Here is a 21,726-nt window from a genome sequence, read left to right as displayed (position 1 = left end):
ATAGGACTGCCATTTCCTGGAGAAAGTGACAAGTGGAGGCAGTTTGGGCACATTCGTTAGAGATGACTAATGTTAACATAGAAAGGAGAGCTTAGTCGGCATTGGGATGACTATATATATATATATATATATATATATATATATATATATATATATATATATATAAATTATTCTACAAGAAAAGGGTGTGTGTGTGTGTGTGTGTGTGTGTGTGTGTGTGTGAAAGGAAAGAAGGTAAGTTAGGGTCTGACATAGTCCATGCAAATTAGCAGTTCAGTGAGAGAAGTTTCCATGGAGCAAAGGGAGAAAGGCTGGTTGTGGTACTTGGAGGAGGATAAGGGAGAGCAGCAAGATGAGATAGAAGGAAGGATGTGGAGAGTTCTGTGAAGAACTTTCATGGCACTGCTGATGCTTCTTTTGTTCATATCCAGAACACAGTAATCAAATGATGCCTCCAAAATCTACATCAGTGGTAGTGCTTTTTTTAATCAATTGTATACCCATAACATCTGAGGGCCATTTTAATTTCTTAACAATAAAGTAAAATTGTGTAAACTTTGGCTGTATTCATCTAATAAGACTTAATTTTATATTCTCACATGTACGTGAGATGAGCTCTATGGTCTCAAGTTTCTAGAATGTTTATAGAAGAAATATAGTCTCTGGAATTTTCAAATTCATGCCAAACTTGTCTTGTTTTGCTAGGCACTGAAAACAAGACTCCAGCTATGGTGTGGTCAGTGTGGGGCAGGGCTGAATAGATACTACCTCCAGGTGTGGACTTGTGTATATGACTATAGTCAATGCTTGCATTTGCTTTTTTGGGCAACCAATGACACCTTAGCTCATTTTGAGCTTCTTGTCATCTAATCCCCATGTCTTTTTTTCTCTGGATATCCCCAGAAGGAAGACAAAAAGAAAATCATTGCCTTAACCAAAGTGAGGATAGAATTATTGGCAAGCATCAACACAGTACTTAAGACTTGCAGAGCTGCTTCTGGGCATCTGACTGGCCAGTCCCCTTTGCAGCTATGGGAAATGGAAGGCATGATGTCATCCACCCAAGGGAAGGGTGGACAGAGTGTCTTGAGGCTAATCCACTGAGATCCCCACAAGGTCTGCGAAGAGAGCTGAAATTCTGGGGTTCTTTGCATAATTCTTAGGTTTTCCTACCTTATGCATATTTAACTTCTTACTTTTGAGTAACTGAAAAAAGAGAAGGACATAAAAAATAAAAGAAGAAAAAGGAACTCCCTTTATAGGCTCAGTCACCCAGATAATTCTTCTAAAAGAAGCTTACAGAGCATCAGTTAACTAAAATTGACTGATGAAAGCAAATGGGAGCATGTGACTTTCCACCACACTTTAATAATACACTAAAGAAATCAGAGGTCCCTGTTGTGTTCTGTAATCCTGAATTTGGTAAAATCCCAAGATTCAGATAATAAACCCAGAGGAGACCACATTGAGTAACTCTGTGCCATACTTTTGCTCTTGAGAATATTTTTCTCAAGTCTTTTTCTTAATGCACACTTTTTTTATTAGGTAGGTCGTATGTGTACCTGGAGGACCGCATGTCTATTCCTTGTGTCCTTGGAACCTCCATATGCTGGAATCTCTGGCTGGTCTGCCATTCATCATTCATCAACAGGGGATCCCTTTCTTATTTTCCTTTTAAAAATTCTTTGTACTTTGTATTTTAATTTCCAATTTTCCTGGGAATTTCAACAACAATTTATTGAGTCCCTAAGATGTAACAGTCAGTGTGTTAACTATTTATATATATTGTCTTTTGATTTGTACAACAATATCAAATTAGTATTATAAGAGAGAAGGAAACTGAGGCCCAAAGTGACCTCTGTGGGGACAGAGCCAGGAGTGCAGTTTCCAGGCTCTCAGCCTCACGTGGAAAGGTGCTGGCTCAGGTAGTAAATGGCCATCAACTGTGATTAGATGCCCATCAGCTGTGGCTAGTTGGCCATCAGCTGTAACCAGTGAGCCATTGGCCACGAATATAACTGCTGTAACTACGCTAGCAGAAAAATGGGAGCTAGCAAGAAGATGGTGGCTGAGCTAGCAAGAGCGTATTCCAATTAGCACGGCGGATTGCAGCTAGCAAGTGAGGTTGGTTGGTTGGCAGAGACAAATGGACAGCAGGTTGCGGATAGTGTGGCTCCTGCTTCCTGTGTCTCCAACCCAGCCGCCAGCGACCCATACCCATACAGTGATATGACTCCCTTATCTATGGCACCATGGGTGTTCCTTTTTGGCCTCACCATGTCCTGCATTCTTATGTGGGGAGCAGGAGCTGAGACACTGCATGACTCCCTGCATGACAACCTCACTGACATCATACGATGAGTCTGTTTAGGCACATTTATTCAACGAAGGCCGGTCTGATTCAAATGATAACATAATCACTTCTGTACTTAAAAAGTACATAAGTACTCTACCCTAATGTAGATTCTCATATATTCCAAAGGAAGACAAAATCTTAAAGCATTCGCCCTTGCGAAGGTGAGTACAAACAAAAAGAAAAGTTAAGTGTAAAAAGTCAGATCTACAACTGTGGACTCCTGGCCTCTCAACAGGAACCACCATAATTGGTATCATTTTCTTATGGCCAAAATCTACCACCACCACCCACCCCCGAAATATTCTACCAATTAATGCTTTGAAAGGTTTCAATCATACGTATCACTCACAAATTGAATTAAATCCAATCTTATTCTCAATGTGATTGTGGGGACAGAGTCCCAGAGAATAGTTTCCAGGCTCTCGGCCTCACAGGGAAAGGTGCTGGCTTGGTTATTAGATGGCCATCAGCTGTAATCAGATGGTCATCCACTGTGGCTGGGTGGCCACCAGCTGTTACTGATTATATTAGCCACTAATATAACTACCGTGGCTATGCTAGGGTGTTGGTTGGTTGGTTGGAAGAGAAGGGGACAGTGGATTGCAGCTAGGAAGTGCGGTTGGCAAGAGGATTATGGATTGCGGATCGTGTTGATCCTACTTCCTATGTCCCGCCCAGCTGCCAGCAAGATGGGGGTGCAGGAAGGCCCCTCATTGGGGTACTGGCGAATGCTGGCTTTTGTGTCTCAGCCAGACGCCATCCAGAATATAGTGGTATGCCTCTCCTATCTATGGCTCCTTTTTGGCCTTGCCATATCCTGCGTTCTGGTGAGGGGAGCGGGAGCTGAGACCGAGCATGACAGTGACCCTAAAAGCATGAATACATGTGCAAGGTCTCCTTGATGCCCAGGTTGCCTGTAAGCGAAAAACATTTCTCTTCTGCATTTTATTGGCCAGGACAATGTTGGTTCGTTCCCACCATACACTTAAAAAAAAAAAAAAATCCATTGTCAAGATTTAAAAATGAAGAAGTTTTACATTAATACTGAAGGCTAGGCTACCTTATACTCATAAATAGCATAATTACGTGTCATTAATGAATATGGTCTTTCCTTTAAATAGAACACCTACTTCCTACCAGTCTCTCTCTCTCCTCTCTCCTCTCTCCTCTCTCCTTTCCCTCCTCTCCCTCCTTTCCCTCCTCTCCCTCCTCTCCCTCCCCCTGAGAGTGAAGCTGTGTGTCAGGTTCCATTTATCATCTAACACAAAGCTGGCTTCACTCATTTTTATTCCTTTCCTCGTCCCTGTAGGCACTTGAGTTTTGTATCTGTTTATCCCATTAAACAACTTTGGAGAGCGGTTTTATTCATTAATTTACTTTTTTAGTTTTTAGATAAAAAGTATTTTTGGTAATGTGAATTGCAACATCAAACTAAATGTGAAGGATTTTTGTTTTCCCTTTACCTGGAAAAGATTTTTATTGTTAGAGTGCTGTTTAAATATTCCAACACTTTGACACAAGGACAGAACATTGTTGTAGGCAAGATGACACAGTGGGTAAGGGAGGCAGTAGTTAGCATTGATGGGCAGACTTCAGAATTTCCCATTTCACCTTGAAAATGAAAATGGAGAGAAATGAATCCTATAGAAATACAGTTACCTCAGGAGCAGATGTGAGTTGGTCTGTTCCTTTCACTACTTGGAATTTGGTTTGAAATCTCTTCCTGAATAGATATTGGAATGTGAAGACTTAACATTGATTGTGTCTGTGTAACATTCAGAGACGTGCTTTCAAATAGAAACAAAAGTCTTAGTCCAGATGAGAACTAAAATGAGTGTTACTGCTACCAGTTTTCAGCATTTACCATAGATCAGACACCATGCTAAGTGACTGTAATCTCATTTAATCCTCTCTGCAACTCTGTGATATATTCATTATCTCCATTTTAAAACTGAGGACACTGGGGAGTCTCAGAAGTAAAGTGATTTGCCTAAACTAACACAGCCAGGCGCTGGGGACCTGAGATTCCAGGACAAATCTGCTTCCAAAGCACTTTATCCCACTATTTGGTCTTTGCTAAGCTTCCCAAATTAATACTTTGGAATATTATTTTTCTTGTCTCTAAACTCAGAGTCGTAAGTGATATGTAAATGATAATGAAATATAATGTTGATTCTGAGCATTTTTGAGTGTTTTGTTGACTTCTTTGTGGATACAAAGAGAGAACCATTGTTACTCGGCTACTTTGTGTTCTTATTAGCAAATTGCTGCATCATATACTTTGCCTGAATATGGGAGCATGATGCTCTGTCTCCCAGTTCCCAAATACAGGCAAGATGACCCACCCTGTGCTTCACTGAGGCTGATGGGGCAGGCGGGGGGCTCGAGGGGGGTGAGTCCACATGATTTGTGTTCGTCCTTGGACTGTCTCATCTGATTCAGTTCAGCTCAGATTAACATGTGTTTATGACATCCTTGTTAACTTTACACATGGGCTAGGTACCAAATGTGTGACTACTCCCCTGCCCCTTCTGCCGGTGGCCCTTAGGCAATTACCTAATATCTCTGAGCCTCAGTTCCCTCATTTGTAAATGAGAATACTGACACCCACTGTAGAGGGGTGTTGTGTGGGAAAAATATCCTTTAATATATTGCTGCCTCAAAATGTTTATTAATGTAATGCCAGTTTCTTACCCACATCTATTTTTACTCTCAGTTTAATGGTATGTTCTTACTATGAGTTCAAAATCACAACTTAAAAAGAGAGAAAAATCAATAGCTTAACTCTATTCCTTTTTAAATTTGTTGTGAAAGTGTGACCAGTCAGTTTCCTATTTGCATAATTAGCAAAGACAAAGCTAGAGTTCTTGACTACCAAGATCTTTAAAACAGACCAAAATGAAAAGCAACAAACCAGTAACTGTAAAGATTTGCTTTTACCTAGAGTTAAAAGTTGATAAGAATCATCCCAAGCTGATTAAATACTTTGGCCGGTGGCTAAAACAAATCCTCGGAGTGATTTCACATGGAATTTATGCCTATTTCAGGTTAGTTTCTGAGGTAGCTGATCTCTGTATGGCAAGAGAGGCGATGTTTAATGTTACATCACACTGCACTGGGCAGGTGTGTGCTCTTAGCCAGAACAAGTAGCAGCAAACTCTACAAACTGTTTCTGGAAGGACTTAGGGAAGTTGTAAAATCTCCTTGTTTTTGGAAGCCGGCCATGGATTTTATAATTGCCATTCCAGTCTTTCACACACACGTATGAGGTGAAACGCCCTGTTATCCCCCTCCCTGCCCCCACCCTGCTGGAACCACCCAAATCACTTTTGAAAAGAGGAGTCTTGCTAAAGAGTCCCTAGTTTATCCACATTTTCTCCTCTTTTTCTGTAATCTATGTTTTGCAGGACAAATGATACTGGCTTTCTCTCCTTCAAAGACCACTTGCCTGTCACCCAGATAGTTATCACTGATACCAACAGATCAAACTCAGAAGCTGCTTGGAGAATTGGTCCATTGCGTTGCTATGGTGACCGTGAGTACTAATGGAAATAAGCTTTCTCTCTGTGTTACATAAGCCCAAGATGTTTTTATTCCCTTATCCCTTTTCCACGCAGTTTTCCCCAGTCTTGAAAAATTATCCACATGCCCAGCTTTCCTATACCCCATTCCAAAACAATGAGCCATGCTTAAGGATTTTCTCATTTGCAGGACACTTCTGGAATGCAGTCTCATTTTATACAGAAGCTTCTTACCTCCACTTTCCTACCTTCCATGCGGAATTCAGCGCAGATATTTCCTTCTTTTTTAAAACCACGGCTTTATCTGGAGTTTTCCTAGAAAACCTTGGCATTACAGACTTCATCCGACTTGAAATAAGCTGTAAGTTCCCTCATTTATGAATTTAATGTAGTTGGTCAACAGAAGAAACTTTAGTCTTATCTTTGCCACCAACAAGTTCATATTTGTATTACTAAATCAACCTCACTGGGCATCTATAAATTAGCAATGCCAATTTCTAGTACCTTCTAATGTTTCATTATTACCTATCGGTATTTAATCAGTCATTCTCTCTTCAAAATAGAACATTCCCCAAATGTCCGTGGATACCGGTGGCTATGCCCTTTATCTGATCCATGTGTGTTTCCTACCTGTGACTTTAAGTTTCTACATCATAGAACTTGTTCATTACAACTTCCGTGAGAAGCTGAAAGTGTTATTCTTGTGCATTATATTCAGATTTGGGGTCCACTTTTTTGTTGTACTTTTGCTCTGAAAGTAATGTCCTCACTTATTGCTCATCACTAGGAGTGTATGACTACTCAGTCAGAATTCCCATCATTTCTCTATCACTTCACCATGAACTTTGGTGTATCTAGTGCATTTAATGCCAGGACGCGGGTCACTTTTTAACATCCCGTCTCCTATATATACAGGTTATATTCAGTAATCATCACAAAGTTAAATGAAAAACTGATAGAAATACAGATGGGGAAATGTTCTATTATTGAACTTGTATATGTAATCATGCCAATAAAAAATAATCCAGTACAAAAAGGAAAATAAAATAGATATTTTTTATTGCATTAATTTGATTTTTATAAAAAGGGAAAAAAATACCTATGTTCGTTTGTTCCATTAACAGTAATAACATTAAAATTTCTGTTCCTTAGACTTTACCTCTACAAATTTGTGAATGACTTCATCAAAATTGATTTTCTTGGCATGTCTATGTTTAAAAGATTGTAATCAAATTTACCCATCAATCTTCTCTCATATTGATCAAAGGATTCTTTTTATAAATTTTATTTTATTTTTTCACATTAAGCAATAGCTATATAAATTTTAGGAAAGGTTTTAAACATAAGGATAAGTTGGGTACAGATTCATAAAAATTCCATTTTACAATAAATTCCAGAAATTGTAATATTTTCCATGTTTATTTTTCAGAATCACTTCTAACAACTTTCAAAATACCTCTGCAATCATAAATAATCCACTAAAATATTTTTACCAGAAAATTCAGCATAGATTTCTGTTCTGTTTGGTAGAAACTAACAGGGTTCCTGAGGATTTTGAAACACTTAAGCTGTCTTTGGATGTAATTTGTGTCCACAAACCTGTGGTACTATATACTCATGTGTTTCAATAGATTTGAGTTATACAATGATAGCACAGTAATTATAAAAATGAAAAGTCAGAACTTGAGCTCTTACTCTTTAAAGAAAACACATATATTTGAGTCTGTATGTTCAGCAGCCAACAATTTATCTGGTGTTCTCTGTGTTAACTTACCTCTTGAATATAATATTTACTAAGTGTTAAGAAATAAAAAGTGCTATTTGAAGCTTACATGTGCATTATTAAAAATTAATACTAACATCAGCATTTGTTAGAACTCAGACTAACAAAAGATTATGTTTTTGGTGGAGGTCTGTTTTATCACTGACACTTAGAATTAAAGGCGCATGGCAATAAGGAAAAATAGATTTACTTTTAGCTGCTTCTGCTTGTTTATCAATTCTCTGCACTCAGGGTACCCCCTTATTTCTTACCTACAGTGTGGCCTGTTCCCACCGTCCTGTCCTTGTTATACCCTTTGCCATAAAAACTCCTGTTTGTCACCAGGTGTCTCATTTATCTTTGTCTAAATAGATGTTCCCTATAGTTTGATTAAGACAATTGACCATATTATGATAATCATGTGACTACATCATATACCCTTGAAAGGATAAGTAATGTGTTACCACCAGAAAGTTGGAAATTTAAGAGATCCAGAGAAAGAGACAAAAGCACCGGCTAGAGGAGATATGTGGCTGCAGTGTTTGTACGCTTTCCCTCCAAATCTCCAAGCAACTAAGTGTTTCTTTAGCAATGACAGCACAATACATGCAAGGAAACAGATCTCTTTAATTGGTAGTTTTAACTCATTTAACGCCAACAATTTAGACTGTTAATGGGAGGAAACCCTGTGCCTTTTGTGTGAAATAAGATCCCTCCTACCGAACTTGGCTCAGGTCTGAAAACGTGGAGTTGAGTGCCAACCATTTTATAATATAAATATAATAACCTTAATGTACATTTAATAAAAATCAGGCCTCAAGGCCTATTGATTCATTAAAGCAGCAGCAAATGTCATCACAAGGTAATGAGTGCTGATTTAGTGTTAATTATATGTCTATACCCAATGTGTACTCTCTGTTATTATATTTTGTGTTTTGGGCTGTACAAAAATGTTTTAAATGCACGTGGTATTACATTTGATGAAAATATAATTTCCACCAGAATTAATTTATAAACAACCTGACAATTAGCTACTGATTTTATTCCCATTTTACAAATGAGAAAACTGAGACGCAACAAGATAGAAAATGTGCCTTAGAACACAGTGGCTCTATATCCCCTTTCCAAGGCCTCTCCCTTATTGCTTTTCCTTTAGGTCAAGATTCACACTGACCCAAATGCAAGATAATTCAAGCTCTCAGTTATTTGAAATCCTGCATATTGGGGGCTTCTTATAACAAGACTGGCTTTCGGTCAGGGTTTAGAGGCTGAGGAGGGAGTGGTCCTCAGTGGTGTTTGACTTTTGATAATTCAGATCTGGTAGTTGACGACTTTGTCAAATAAAACCCATGTCCTGTTTTGAGGATAAAGGAGAGGGGCATCGCAAGGTGTTGAGAACGAAGTGGAGGTCTGGCATACAAAGGTTCCAGTTACTGAAAGGGGGCTATCTTCTCCTCTTCCTCAATGTATAGCTTACCTCTCCACTTCCTTCAGACTTCACAAAAATGTATGTAATAATGGAAAATATAAGAACATATACTTAACAGAAAAAAATGGTAAATAATTCTATTTTTGGAGTCAGACTCTACTATCTGGAAATCTTTGAAAAAATAGATTTACTTCTATGAACTTTTGGTTTTCTCATCCATAAACTGGAAACAAAAATGCTGCCTTCCTCACAGGGTTGTTTTGAGGACTGAAATGAGAGAATCGATTGTCAGTGCCTGGCAGAGTTCATTGTCTTTTCAATGCTGCTGGTACTTGGTCTGTCTGTCTATCTATCTATCTACTATCTAACTTACTGGCTGTACCACCACTGCCACACCTGCCATCATCAGCACCACTATCATCACCGCCATATCATCATGGGTATTACTACGCCCGACTAGCTGCCCCTGGCTTGTTTTATATGCATATTGATATAGAAGGGCAGAGTCGTAGGAGGAGCTGAGTGGGGAGGGGAACGCGTGCTTTTGATCCCAGGCACCACCACTTGCAGCTATGTTTCCTTGGACATGACACAAACTTTCTGAGCCTCCTTTTTTTTTTTTTTTCCCTAAGTCTTAATGTGAATGCTTATGTCACCTGTATTAATGAGATAACATGGAGAAGAGCACTGGATTTTCCAGGTCGTGGATCTTTGCCCTGCAGGAGCGAATCTGCCCAGCTAACCCAGTATCTACAGATAGCTAGGAGGACAAAGTTGAAGCCAGTATAGACCCACAAAACCCAGAAACTTGGCATGGATGCATGTGTATCATATTGGGATTGGTGTCCGAGGTCCCTATCCCATGTCGTGACTTCTCACCAACTGGGCCAATATAAAATCTTGAGGCTTAACATTTGGTGGTTAGTACTATTAATGGTAGTTTTAATACTGCAGGGATTTCCACTGAAGACCTTCCTACCTAGCTTTTGATTTATGATCATTTATAGCATTCATTCACAATTTGTTTGTGCCCTGAATGCACTGACAGCTCCCTTCATCTTTCTATCTGTTTCCCTTTTGTGGTTTCAGCTCCTTCCGAGATCACTTTTGCCATGGATGTTGGGAATGGCCCCATAGAGCTCGTGGTCCAGTCTCCTTCCCTTTTGAATGACAACCAATGGCATTACGTGCGAGCAGAGAGGAACCTCAAGGTGACCTCGCTCCAGGTAGACAACCTCCCGAGGATGAGCAGGGAGACTTCGGAGGACGGCCATTTCAGATTGCAGCTGAACAGCCAGTTGTTTGTAGGTACGGGACATCTTCAGGCACCCTTCATAATAAAAACCCTACAAGACCACTGTGTGACAAGGCCCAAGGAAAATTATTAAAATATGTCATAAAGCTCTTAGAATTATCAGTTTAGTTTTACACATTCTTTCTTTTTAGCTTCATTAACCACAGCAATAAAAGATTATGCCTCCCCTTAGCAAATTTTGAGGTGGTCGCAGACCTTTTCTGTATCTTTTCTCCTTATACATATGACCTTCAGATATCCAGGGCCCCTATATTTTTCATCCTTATAATCAAAATATGCTGTTAGAAAAGAGAATGGATCAGCTCATTGCAGCTTTGTGGTGCTGGCTCTAAGTCAGTGGGTCACACTCGCCCCTTTTTGCTGATACCTAACTCCTGAAAATTATAATAGTGTAATGAAATATGCTGTAGAATTTAAAAGGGATTTCAGTCATAAGTAATACAATGGGGAAAGGAACTATTGATTTTTACACTAGGGCTTCTTTGATACACCCTGAAATCATGTCACCTGGCTGGCTGCCTTACACTTGCACCCAAAAAACAGTCCTGGACCCCAAGCAGATGTCCCTCCAGTGCTTATTCCCTTTCTAAGACTCAGAATCAGACTTCAGACAAGTTATTCATCTGAACTGGCTGCCACTGCTGCTCATGGGGACTGGAAAGTCTCACACAGGATTCACTGAGTCATTCATTCATTCATTCATTCATTCATTCATTCATTCATTCATTCCATAGTCACTAGCACCTAAAACAAGCAGGCACCTTGTTGAATGGTGGGGATTGAAAAATGAGTTGTATAGTGACACTACTTTTAAAGAGCTCACAGTCTCTGTGTGTGTGTGTGTGTGTGTGTGTGTGAGAGAGAGAGAGAGAGAGAGAGAGAGAGAGAGAGAGAGAGAGAGAGAGAGAGAGAGATTGAGAAAGAGAGAGATGGGGCACGGAATAGAACTTAGCCACATTAGTCCAGGTAGGAAAGGTCAGCTTTATAATTTAGAAAGGATTTTTTGAAAATATGATGAGCAGGGCTTGTAAAGCTTTCAAGTACCAAACAGTACTGTAAATATTAGTGCTATTGTAATATTATCACAACCAAGAAGATGCTCTTACATAAAACTTGAAGTTGAGATGCTTAGAACAGTGATATAAATAAATTCCAAAAGTTGCCAGCAACACAGATTTAATTTTCTTTCCTTATTTTTTTATTTAACCAACTCTCACACAACATAGCTTGACTGTTAGAAAGAGAATGCCATCAGCAATCAGTGGGTGTTTCTTACTTGCTTCCTTTACATTTGAGTTTGTAAAATTTTTAACTTTGAGGAAAGTAGTTACTAAAAGCACATGAACTAAAAGAAAAAAAGTAATAGAATATGTCATATGCTCTCCTCTAATGGCGGTTATATTTCTTTCTTCATCTGTCATGTTTTTCATATCTGGCAGAAACGAAGGTATAAGTGATTAAAACATTTTTATGATTATAAGGCATTTACTTGATTAATAACCTACATAAGTGATATGATTTACTATTAAAATATTTTTTAAAATTTATATTGCTGTTTTAATTCTACTTAAACATCACATTTTATTTCTCTGAAGAAGTTTGCTAGTCATCAAAATTTAATGTTTGTGGGTTTTTTTGGTGGAATCGATTCAAGTAGTTTGCAATTTTCATAAATTATATTCATGCCAAAGTTTAATTTATCTTCAGGCAGTATTTACGAATCTTTCAGGCTGAAATGTGTATATAAAGATGGAATAATTTTTTGATCCTTTCATGCAAATTTCATGTAGCTATGAAATTATCATATGTCCTGAATATGTGATAAACTTTCTGCAAGTCAACAGGGAAAAAGAGGCAGTTGTGTTTCATGGCAGGTTTTTATCTGCAGATGTTTCCATTAAATTGCTCACAAAGGCAATGGGTTGTGAGAGCATGTGGATGGGTCTGGAGGAGATATCTTGCTGAAGGTGGAGCCAAGGTCAGCTGTGGCTAGAGCACCTGCTTCTGTTATGTTTCTCTCCAATAAATTCCATCTTAGATGTTACTCTGCTTTATCGAATTTGTCTTAATGTACTTGAAGAAGAAAAAATGCTGTTAAAGGTCACTTTAGTCTATTGGTTTGAATTTTTTTGCTTAGTGTTCAGTGATACACTTGTTTAGAAATATCAGGTGACTGAAAAAGCTGAAGTTGCAATATTTCCATTTCTATAATTCAGTGGTTAAAAAAAAAAAAACCACAAAAAACAAAAGAACAAAAAACAAAACAATAAAAACCCTTTACTTAGCTATAGCAGCCAAACTGAAGGATTGCATTCCCCATCATTCAAAAATTTAGAGAAAATGGATATTTTTATTTGCTACACAGAAAAAGATATAATTGATATGTACTTCTTTACTGGGATGAATTGAATGTGGCAGTACGTAAATATTAATTTGGATGTGTCTGTCTGGATACTTTTAGCCACTGAACTACCTTGCAATCAAAACAGCATTGTTCAGCATTGTTTAGGGGCATTGCTGCTGTGCTCATGAGTGCTTCCTGAGTACCAGAAATTGGTTTAATTTTACAGAATAGGGTGTACCTCTTAGCACTGCCCCTGCTATCTGAATGTGACACGTTCAAGTCCTGACACATGAGTCAATGCATTCTGGATTCCCAGAAACATTTTTTTTCTTTTTTTTTTTTAACTTCAGGCTTTTATCACCATGATAATTACGTTTGCAACCATGCCATTTCACTGATCACATTTCTTTGAAGGACTAGGAGAAACTTCATAACATGTAGCTTCTGAAATCTATGCTACAAGCTTGTCATTGTCCCATCTTTGACACTCTTGGTGGTATCGTTCCTCTGCTTTGTGTTCCCTACTAAGAGGATAAGGCAAGAGAAGTCCAAGAACTAGCACCCATGGCTGACAATGAAATGAGTTCTGGGTAAGAATTCCAGGCCAGCGGCCAGCAGGCCATGGGCCTTGGCAGAAACACAGTTAGCCTAAGGATGCTCATTGTCTTTGTCTGCAGAATGAAAGTGAAGAGTCTAGTAACTGACTCTTTACAACTTGAGGATCTGCTGTCTACACATACATATTAGGGATGATAGCATCTTTGTCCTCCTGCCCACATGTTTGTGAGAGCAAGGAAAATGTCCCATTCTCCCCAAATCTGACATTGCATCTTTCCAGATGTGTTCCGTTATACCGTGGACATTTTGTAAAGTGTTGGTCCATGAGTCTCATTTTTGTGTGGCTTTACATCCATTTTACTTTTTTGGTCTTTCATGGATTTTTTTTTTTTTTCCTTTGGCTTAGCTTCTTTATCTGTGTCAAAATAAACTGAAGTTAATCCCAATTTATAACTCCTTGGGGGAAAATACTACACTGACTTGATAAATCAAAGTTTCAGAGCTCCCCAAAAATGCTGCTCCTGCTTTCACCCTGGTAGGGAATTATTATTCCCATTTTCAGGTGAATCATGTCAAACGTGGTGAGGGCACACAAGAGAAATAGAGGCTCTTGCACTTGCGCTCACGGAGGATACAAAGAATTGAGATGTTTCTCGGGAAACAATGAACATTTGTTCAGGTGACACACGGAGGTTTTCTAAGACAGCCTGTGAGTGATGATATCCCGTTTTTAAGAGCTGATTCATACTCAGTGCAAGGAAGCATCATCACAATGAACATGCTCCGTACCCAGGAACAACCGAACAGTTTCATACAAAATTGCTTCCAGCGAGCCCAGCTTACCAACAGTGTAAATTGTCAAGAAAAGTGATATGGCAGCCAAGAGGATAAAATGCATATGTATATGTTACTTGGTAGCAGAAACCATGTAAGAGACCAGGGGAAGAAAGAAGAATTGCTTAGTTTTCTTACTGACCAAAATTGTCTAATCAAATAGTTCATTTTAGGATTTAAGGGCTGTGAAGAGGCTAGAAGGCTAAGAGGGCCCAGTCTGACTCCTGCCTCTGCCATATAAAATCTATTTGATTCTTGACTCGGTCAAAACAATGCCTCTGATACTAAGTTTTCTCAACTATGTAATGTGAATAATATAAAGAATACCTTTTTATCCCATTGAGTATTCAGTAATTATAAAGTTTCTAGCATATAACAAGTATGTTTGGTGTTTGTTTTTTTTTTTTTCTTAGAGGCATTGTTCTGATTCTCAAACAGCTTGCAGATTAAGTATGAGCTTCAATTAAATAACTTTCATCTGCCTTAAGGATAAGTCTACAATTGATTTTTGTTGATGTTCTTTCAACCTTACATAAATGCTAGACAAGATGCAGACAAGTAAAGAGAAAAGTATATTAGAGCAATTGAAAAATCAAATACCTGCAAGTGCCAGGAGGGCAATATGAATGAATGACGTGGTCCCGGTGGGCAATGTGGCCAAGTACAGCATGAGTGTCCTGTTTTAGAGGGGCTGAGCCCAGTGCAACTGGGCTTTGTCAAGCAGGAAATCGGGTTCGTCGTGAACAGAACTTCTGATTCTTCAGTGGAAGACTTACTAGAACTTTTAAAATAGTTTTTGTTTTAAAAATATTGGCAGTTAGTTAAAATAAATACTGGGTGGGCAGGAAATATGTGACTAGGGAATGTATGTACATGGGAATGTATAGGGAATGTATGTAGGGAGTGCATGTGTGTATGTTTGTGACAGAAGGGATGGAGGAGGGTGAGCAGCCGAGTGTGTGAGGAAGATACCACACCACATAAACACAAAGCACACCGAGAGGCTCACAATCGAGGCAGACCCTGGGGTGTTGGGGAGCCATTAGCAGTTCAGAATGCCTCGTGCCCGAAGTCAGAGCAGGAAGAGGGAGAGATAACTGGAGGCCAGGACTTGCATGGTATATAAGCTGTGCTAAGAATTTGAGCTTATTCTCAGGACAACGACTACTCTCTGAAAAGTAGCAAACAGGACTGGCAGAATCCAATTTTTACATGTGGTTGAGCTCTCTGATTGCAAAGTGGTGACTGGATGGACCGAATCAGGGCTGAGAATAAGGCAATCAATGAGAAGGCTATTGTAGGGATTCAAATGTGGTGAGGGAGACTGTGCTAAGACCATGGCTCTGGAGATGCAAAGAAGCAGATGGATCCACAGCTACCTGTGAGAGCAGATCCACAGGGCTGAGTTGGAAGAGAAACGTTATGGGTGAGAAGGAAGAGGAGAGATTGTGGTGCTCTTCTGTACACTATTTATGTTTCACAGAGATTCACACTCCAATGTCACTGTACACAGAGTAGGTCACACTGTCAGAAAATGGAGAGTGCTACAACCTACTGGATGTCATTATGTGGGTGGAGCACATCTTTTTAAAATGAGTCTATACTTAGTCCACATACTACTTCTCCATAAAGAAAAAAAGAGCCTAACCTCCAGTTTTTTCTCCCCTGTAAAGAATAAAAAGCAGTCAGGTAAAGACTGCAATTTAGTTCATTTGCCATTTAGTTCATAGTTCATTGTGTCACTGTGTTTTGTCAGCTTCTGGGATTGAAATGAACCTCTTTTTTTGGGTCATTCTCACCATACTCCCTAGGTCTCTAACCTCAAGGAGGGTATTTCTGTCACAGAAACCACCCCAGCCACCTTCTCCATTTATGAACTTGGCTAAGTCACATGCAAGAAAACGTGCAATCGATCCTCTATGTTTTCTGCTAGAAGAAAGGAAAATGACACTAAAAAGATATATAAGTGTTATTCAAATCCACCACAGGAAGTGACTGCAAAATAAGGGGAAAAAAATAGAACAAAACATTTTACTACATATATCGTCCCCTCTTTATTCTACACAATCTCTAGGAAAGAAATAGTGAAACTTCCTCTATGATCTGCTTATATTTATAATTGATTTAGCTTGTGGTTCAAGGAGATTTACCCACTGAAATTGAGACAGACAGCAGAATGCAGTTTGGGTTTGACCTCTTGGCCGGTCTGGGTATCAATTACTAGAACTGAAGATATGATGGAGTTTCATCATTACTTTAGAATAAAAGCCTGGATTAGTTCTTTTGGAACATTGTGTGTTTAGATGCAAATGGTGACTGTCATACATATATTTATGGGTCTGATATCCTGGTGTGCTTCAGGGGAGGGAGAATGCTCCCTCTTCCCACCCTAGATTCCCACTATACCCATTGCCATTATTTTCTTGTCCACCCGGCCAGGATGAATGATGCCAGAAATTATTTCAGTCACATATTCATTTCTTGACCTTATAGCTTTTTCTTGTTTAACATCTATATTCCCAGTTTGAGATAGGACAATTGGAATTCACATCTGTATCCACCTTGGTGGGAATATATTACATCTAGGCATTTGCTAGACCAAGATTTACTAAATCTTGCAACATGCAACTAAAGTTGCAACATGAAGGGCTAGAAATGAATGAGGCTCAGGAGAGTTGGCATAAAAATACATAAAATAAATGACAAGCCAGTCCTGCCCGTGTTGTTTCCCAATACACCTTCCCCTCTTCCCCATTATCCACATACATGGACTTGAGCCCAAAGCACTGATTTGAAGTAGAACTAGGATTCTTCAAGGGTGGGCATGTGCCTTCTCTGGAACCTCCCAGAATTCCCAACACAAAATAAATATCTGCTGATGGGCTTTAGCTTAATTTCTTGGCTTGTTGTCTCTCAATATATATTTTTTCTGCTATTAGAAGTTTAGGCTAGTATAATCCTGAATATCCAACAATAATAAAATACTCTGTCGCTTTAAATTTACTCAATTCTTGAATACTCTGTAAGGACCATCGTGGATCTTTCTGAAGCCTTCCAGATGTATCCTCAGCAGAAAGTTGGATTGAAATTTTTTCCTGCATCCCAGAAGAAGAAATTTGTCTTCCAAATAATAATCTGGGAGTAATCTAGGATCAATCAGGATACCCACACACACACTCACCGGAGTGCCAAAAAAATGTATACACAGTTTCAGAGATGTTATCTATGCTCAAGAAGTAGTTCACCGTAATCAGAAATGTCTGGACGCTGATGGTAACCACTTTGAGCAACGCTTGTAATTGCAAGAGTCAAACGTGACTTGTTTTCATCTTTTGTTATTGGTATATATACTGAGTATTGCAATTAATATAGTTTTTTCCTTTCTTAAAATGTATATACATTTTTTGACAACCTCTGTATTGTGTGTGTGTGTGTGTACAACGTACCAGTTCTAGCTAAGGTGGGAACAAGAACAGAGGGAGAGCAGATGGCAAGCCCTCCCTGTGCTAGGCACCACCTAGCTCATTCATTTTTTCTGACTAAAGCCGCTCGTATATATACTGTGGTCTCCTTTCTTTTAATAAATAAATGATGCATATGGTAAAGTGAAATGTCATGTGTAGGTTCTGTATTTAATGCCTCGATTGCCTCTGAAGCGTGGTTCCCTCGTGGCCTGCGACCTTTCCGAGCCTGGTTGTCTTCTGGCTCTTATGCACTCAGTCTGCCATTTCAAAAGGAAACACATGCATGCCCACCACCGCGGAGACCCTCTCGTCCATATGGTGAACACAGGCATCTGTGTAAGATGTGTCTTCCTGTTGATTGGTCCAGCGTTTCCTGTATTAAAATGATCAAATAAACAGAATTCTATGAGGAGAAAAAACAAAACAAAAAGCAAAACCACTGTGAGGGTTCAAGAGAGCAGTGATTGAGGACGTCCTGTATTCCTAGATCTTAACTAAACCTTACAGTGAGCACATCAAATAGATTTATTTTACAGATCAAGCAGCTGAGTTTTGGGTGAGTCAGTGGTCAGTCTGGCTACTCGGCCAGTACGGTGGAGTTTGGTGCCATGTCTGCCTGCTCCTCAAGCACCCTGCCTTTCTGCACTGGCCATTGCACTATGCTACACACAAACATTACAAAGCTCCTCACAGTTTTCTAACACGATGAGTCTAACAGCTTTTAACATTGCCAGAGGTTATAATCCCACTCTGCACGTGATACTTCAGATAAATGTCTGCTGTGGACTAAAAGCACGTTTTATTTCATTTGCAAGGGATATGACAAGTTCCTATCTTAAAGTTTCTTTTTTTAAATATGTAAAGTACAGGAATCCACATAAACTATGATCTTTAAAAAAATTGTTTTTGATTGCGGGGAGGTATTTTTCCCAGCCTAAAAAGTCATGCATTTCTCCCAGTCTCTTTAAATTCCTAATTCTCACTGGAAACTTCGATTGAACAGTCCACCACAGCATGACGACAGAGCAATACTTAACTTACCAATGCTGATATTAAACTTAAAAAACTTGAACCCTATGGATCTACATATCTATTTTTCCTTTTGTGTTTCATTACTTAGGGGGAACATCATCAAAACAGAAAGGCTTCCTGGGCTGCATCCGTTCCTTACACTTGAATGGGCAGAAACTGGACCTGGAGGAGAGGGCAAAGGTCACGTCTGGAGTCCGACCAGGATGCCCAGGCCATTGCAGCAGTTATGGCAGCATCTGCCACAATGGGGGCAAGTGTGTGGAGAAGCGCAGCGGATACTTATGCGATTGCACCAGTTCTCCATATGAAGGGCCATTCTGCAAAAAAGGTACAATAAGCATTTTCATCTTTCCATGTGCTGCGTTGTAGTGAATACAGACTATGGCCAGGTCATAGAATCCCACGACCTTAGAGAGTCCTCAGATGACCATCATTCTGCCTCAGTTTCTCTATATTCCGAGACTGCATATCTCCTCAACACAATTACAGATGCTCACTATCACTGTCTGTGGATGCTGGCAGTGCAATTCTGCTGAATGGATAGTAACAGGACCACAGACTCTCCATGGCCGAGAACCAGCTAAGCACTCAGAGAGGTGGACTTATTTCTGTTCTATCAGCAGGATCTTGCAGGGTGCACTGACCTTTCCAGTCCTAATTCCTCAGTCCATAGGTGTAATCAACAAATCAGAGACTCTAGTCCTGGAGGATCCTTACAGACCCTTAAGCCATCCGAAATCGTTTTTACAATAGAAAGAGTATAGATAAGTTAGCAAAGTCAGTACCACGTATCTAGGAAAATATCCCTATTCTGCAGGTGACTTGATTGGGGTCTGGGGCTTAAGCCCAGCCCCCAAATTCACATTTAGTTCATCAGGGCGCTGAGAATAGAACACTACCCGGGTGCCTTTCCACACCCTCTCCAAACCTCACGAGACCATTGCATTGACAGAAGCTAACCATGATGCGTGTAAACTTTGGACAAGGAACGATGGTCATGGTGTAAGTTATCTAGAAATATTCAAGATAACTCTGAAAACTATAAAAGCTCATTTTCTTTCAGTATAAATACTTGGTATTTTTAAATAGTGGAACAAAAGATTTGGTCTACTGTCAGACTTTGCAGAATTTTTAAGTTTATTTTACTAATAAAAAATGTTGAATAAATAAACAATATTTCAAGAGCAGCATTTAAACTATTAAAGTGTTTTAATCACCATTTGAAACACCATCTATGTACAAACAGTTATAAAAGTTCTTGTCAATTCATTGAGATACATTTCCCAAGCACCTCTCTGAAAACAAGGCTTTATGTATTCAGTCCCGCTTCCTGTTGGAACTGTAAAACAATAGGGAAAGAAGCACTCAGCACTCGGCTTCGCTTCGAGGGATCTATAATTTAAGTTCTTCATCCACCCCCACTGGCCTCCTCCCCAGTTAGTATGAATTACTTGCTTGTTATGGCTGGTCAAGCTCTTCATCCATTTGCACTGGCCTTCTCAGTGTGAATTACTTGCTTGCCATTGCTGGAAAGCTCCTTGGGAGAAAAATTAATGGTATAAATTTTAGGGCCCACAGAGTGTTGGGCCCTGCATGGGAGCTTGGAATAAAGCAGGGCCGGTCCTGGTAGGCTCTACATGTGAGCTGAGACAAGCAAAGTGCGACTGGGTTTTCCCACTGGGGAGGTCTCTGAACAACTTCCCTGAAAAGTTTGAATGCCACCCTTAGCTTGGTCCCACATGCTAAAAGAAGCAAATACAGAATAAATGCCACCAGGCCCAAGCACTAAAGTATACTAGTATTATCTTATAAGATCTATATAACCAAGACTTTCGTAGAAAGAAAAAAGAATGGTTGACCTTTCTACCTTTATCCAGAGATAGTGTTCAAACATCTCATAGATCATAGTTGTCTGAATTTAGCCTAATTTTTCATTGGCTCCTTTCTCTGAAACAGCTACTATGAATTATCTTTGGTCCATGCCACTGTATCTTTTGACTGAATTTGTTGAAATGTCCTTTGTGCTCTCTCCCCACTTTTTATTTTGATCTATAAGCAAAATAGACAAATATGTGCTTAGCTTTTTCAGCTTATTTCATATTTTACTGTTTCCAAACTTTCCCTCCTATTTCATAAATCTAAGGAAATGACTCTCTTTATATTCAACAGTTCCAAAGTTTGTAAGAAGAACCTTTTTACCAATTCTATTAGCCATGCCAATTGCCTCTGGGAAACGTGGCTTGGAACTGAAATGGAGCCATTCGCTACAACATGGCCATGAACAGGGTTGCTCTCTATTGGGGCAGTCTTCTATGCTAACTTACTACGACATGTATATTTTAGTGTGTGCAAACACTGGATAATATCTGGAGTTGAATTAAGGACATTTATCCATTAGCTGTGCCTGGGCTAGAACCATGGTTCTTTGACCCACTTTCTGTTTCTGATTACGGTACAAAACAATAATAATCATAAAATTAGCTTGTAACTATTGACTGCCACATTGCTTATCCCCAACCTAGAAGGGGAGGATGGTAATATCTGCTTTAACATTAACATATGACAATACTGAAGGTCAGAGAGGTTTAGTGATTTGCTAGTTAATGTCAGGCTGGAGGTCCATCCAACATAGTTTTGGTTCCGTTTTCCCCTTTATAACCCTAATTTTATTCTATATAGGAAAGTAGTAACAGGATTAAAATATGTTCTTTTTGTTGTTGTTGTTTTGTGTGTGTATGTTGTTGTGTTTTTTTTTTAACTGAGATGCAATTTACATACCATGATATTCAATTTTTGAAATGGGTTTTTAGCATAGTCAAAAAGTTGCATAACCATCACCACTATCTAATTTCAGAATATTTTCATCATCCACAAAAGAAATCTATACCCATTAGCAACAATTCCCCATTCACCACGCTCCCACCCCAGTTCCTGGAAAACACTAATTTATTTTCTGTCACTATGGATTTGCCTAATCTAGGTATTTCATATCAATAATATTATAGAATATGTGGCCTTTTTGTGCCTGGTTTCTTTGACTTAGCATGTTTTCAAGGTTCATCTATATTATAGAATTTTTCAGTACTTTATTCCCTTTTATTTCCAAAAGTG

The 21,726-nt window shown here is 39.2% G+C and overlaps 1 protein-coding gene across 4 annotated transcripts in view; it reads left to right on the top strand.

Moving 5' to 3' along the window:
• Positions 1-21,726, top strand: part of CNTNAP5 (contactin associated protein family member 5) — a 769,018-nt gene that overhangs the window by 642,064 nt on the left and 105,228 nt on the right. For all 4 annotated transcript variants that reach the window (XM_033111359.1, XM_033111357.1, XM_033111358.1 and 1 more), the window contains exons 15-18: positions 5,764-5,891; positions 6,068-6,238; positions 10,158-10,376; positions 18,704-18,943. In XM_033111359.1, coding sequence (XP_032967250.1) covers positions 5,764-5,891; positions 6,068-6,238; positions 10,158-10,376; positions 18,704-18,943 — 758 coding nt within the window. The remainder of the gene's footprint in view (positions 1-5,763; positions 5,892-6,067; positions 6,239-10,157; positions 10,377-18,703; positions 18,944-21,726) is intronic.

The sequence above is a fragment of the Rhinolophus ferrumequinum genome, chromosome 8 (assembly GCF_004115265.2).
Source record: "Rhinolophus ferrumequinum isolate MPI-CBG mRhiFer1 chromosome 8, mRhiFer1_v1.p, whole genome shotgun sequence".
In the NCBI taxonomy this organism is placed as follows: Eukaryota; Metazoa; Chordata; class Mammalia; order Chiroptera; family Rhinolophidae; genus Rhinolophus; species Rhinolophus ferrumequinum.
Note: the sequence above shows the minus strand (reverse complement) of the source record. Positions and strands in the feature narration are given on the sequence as shown.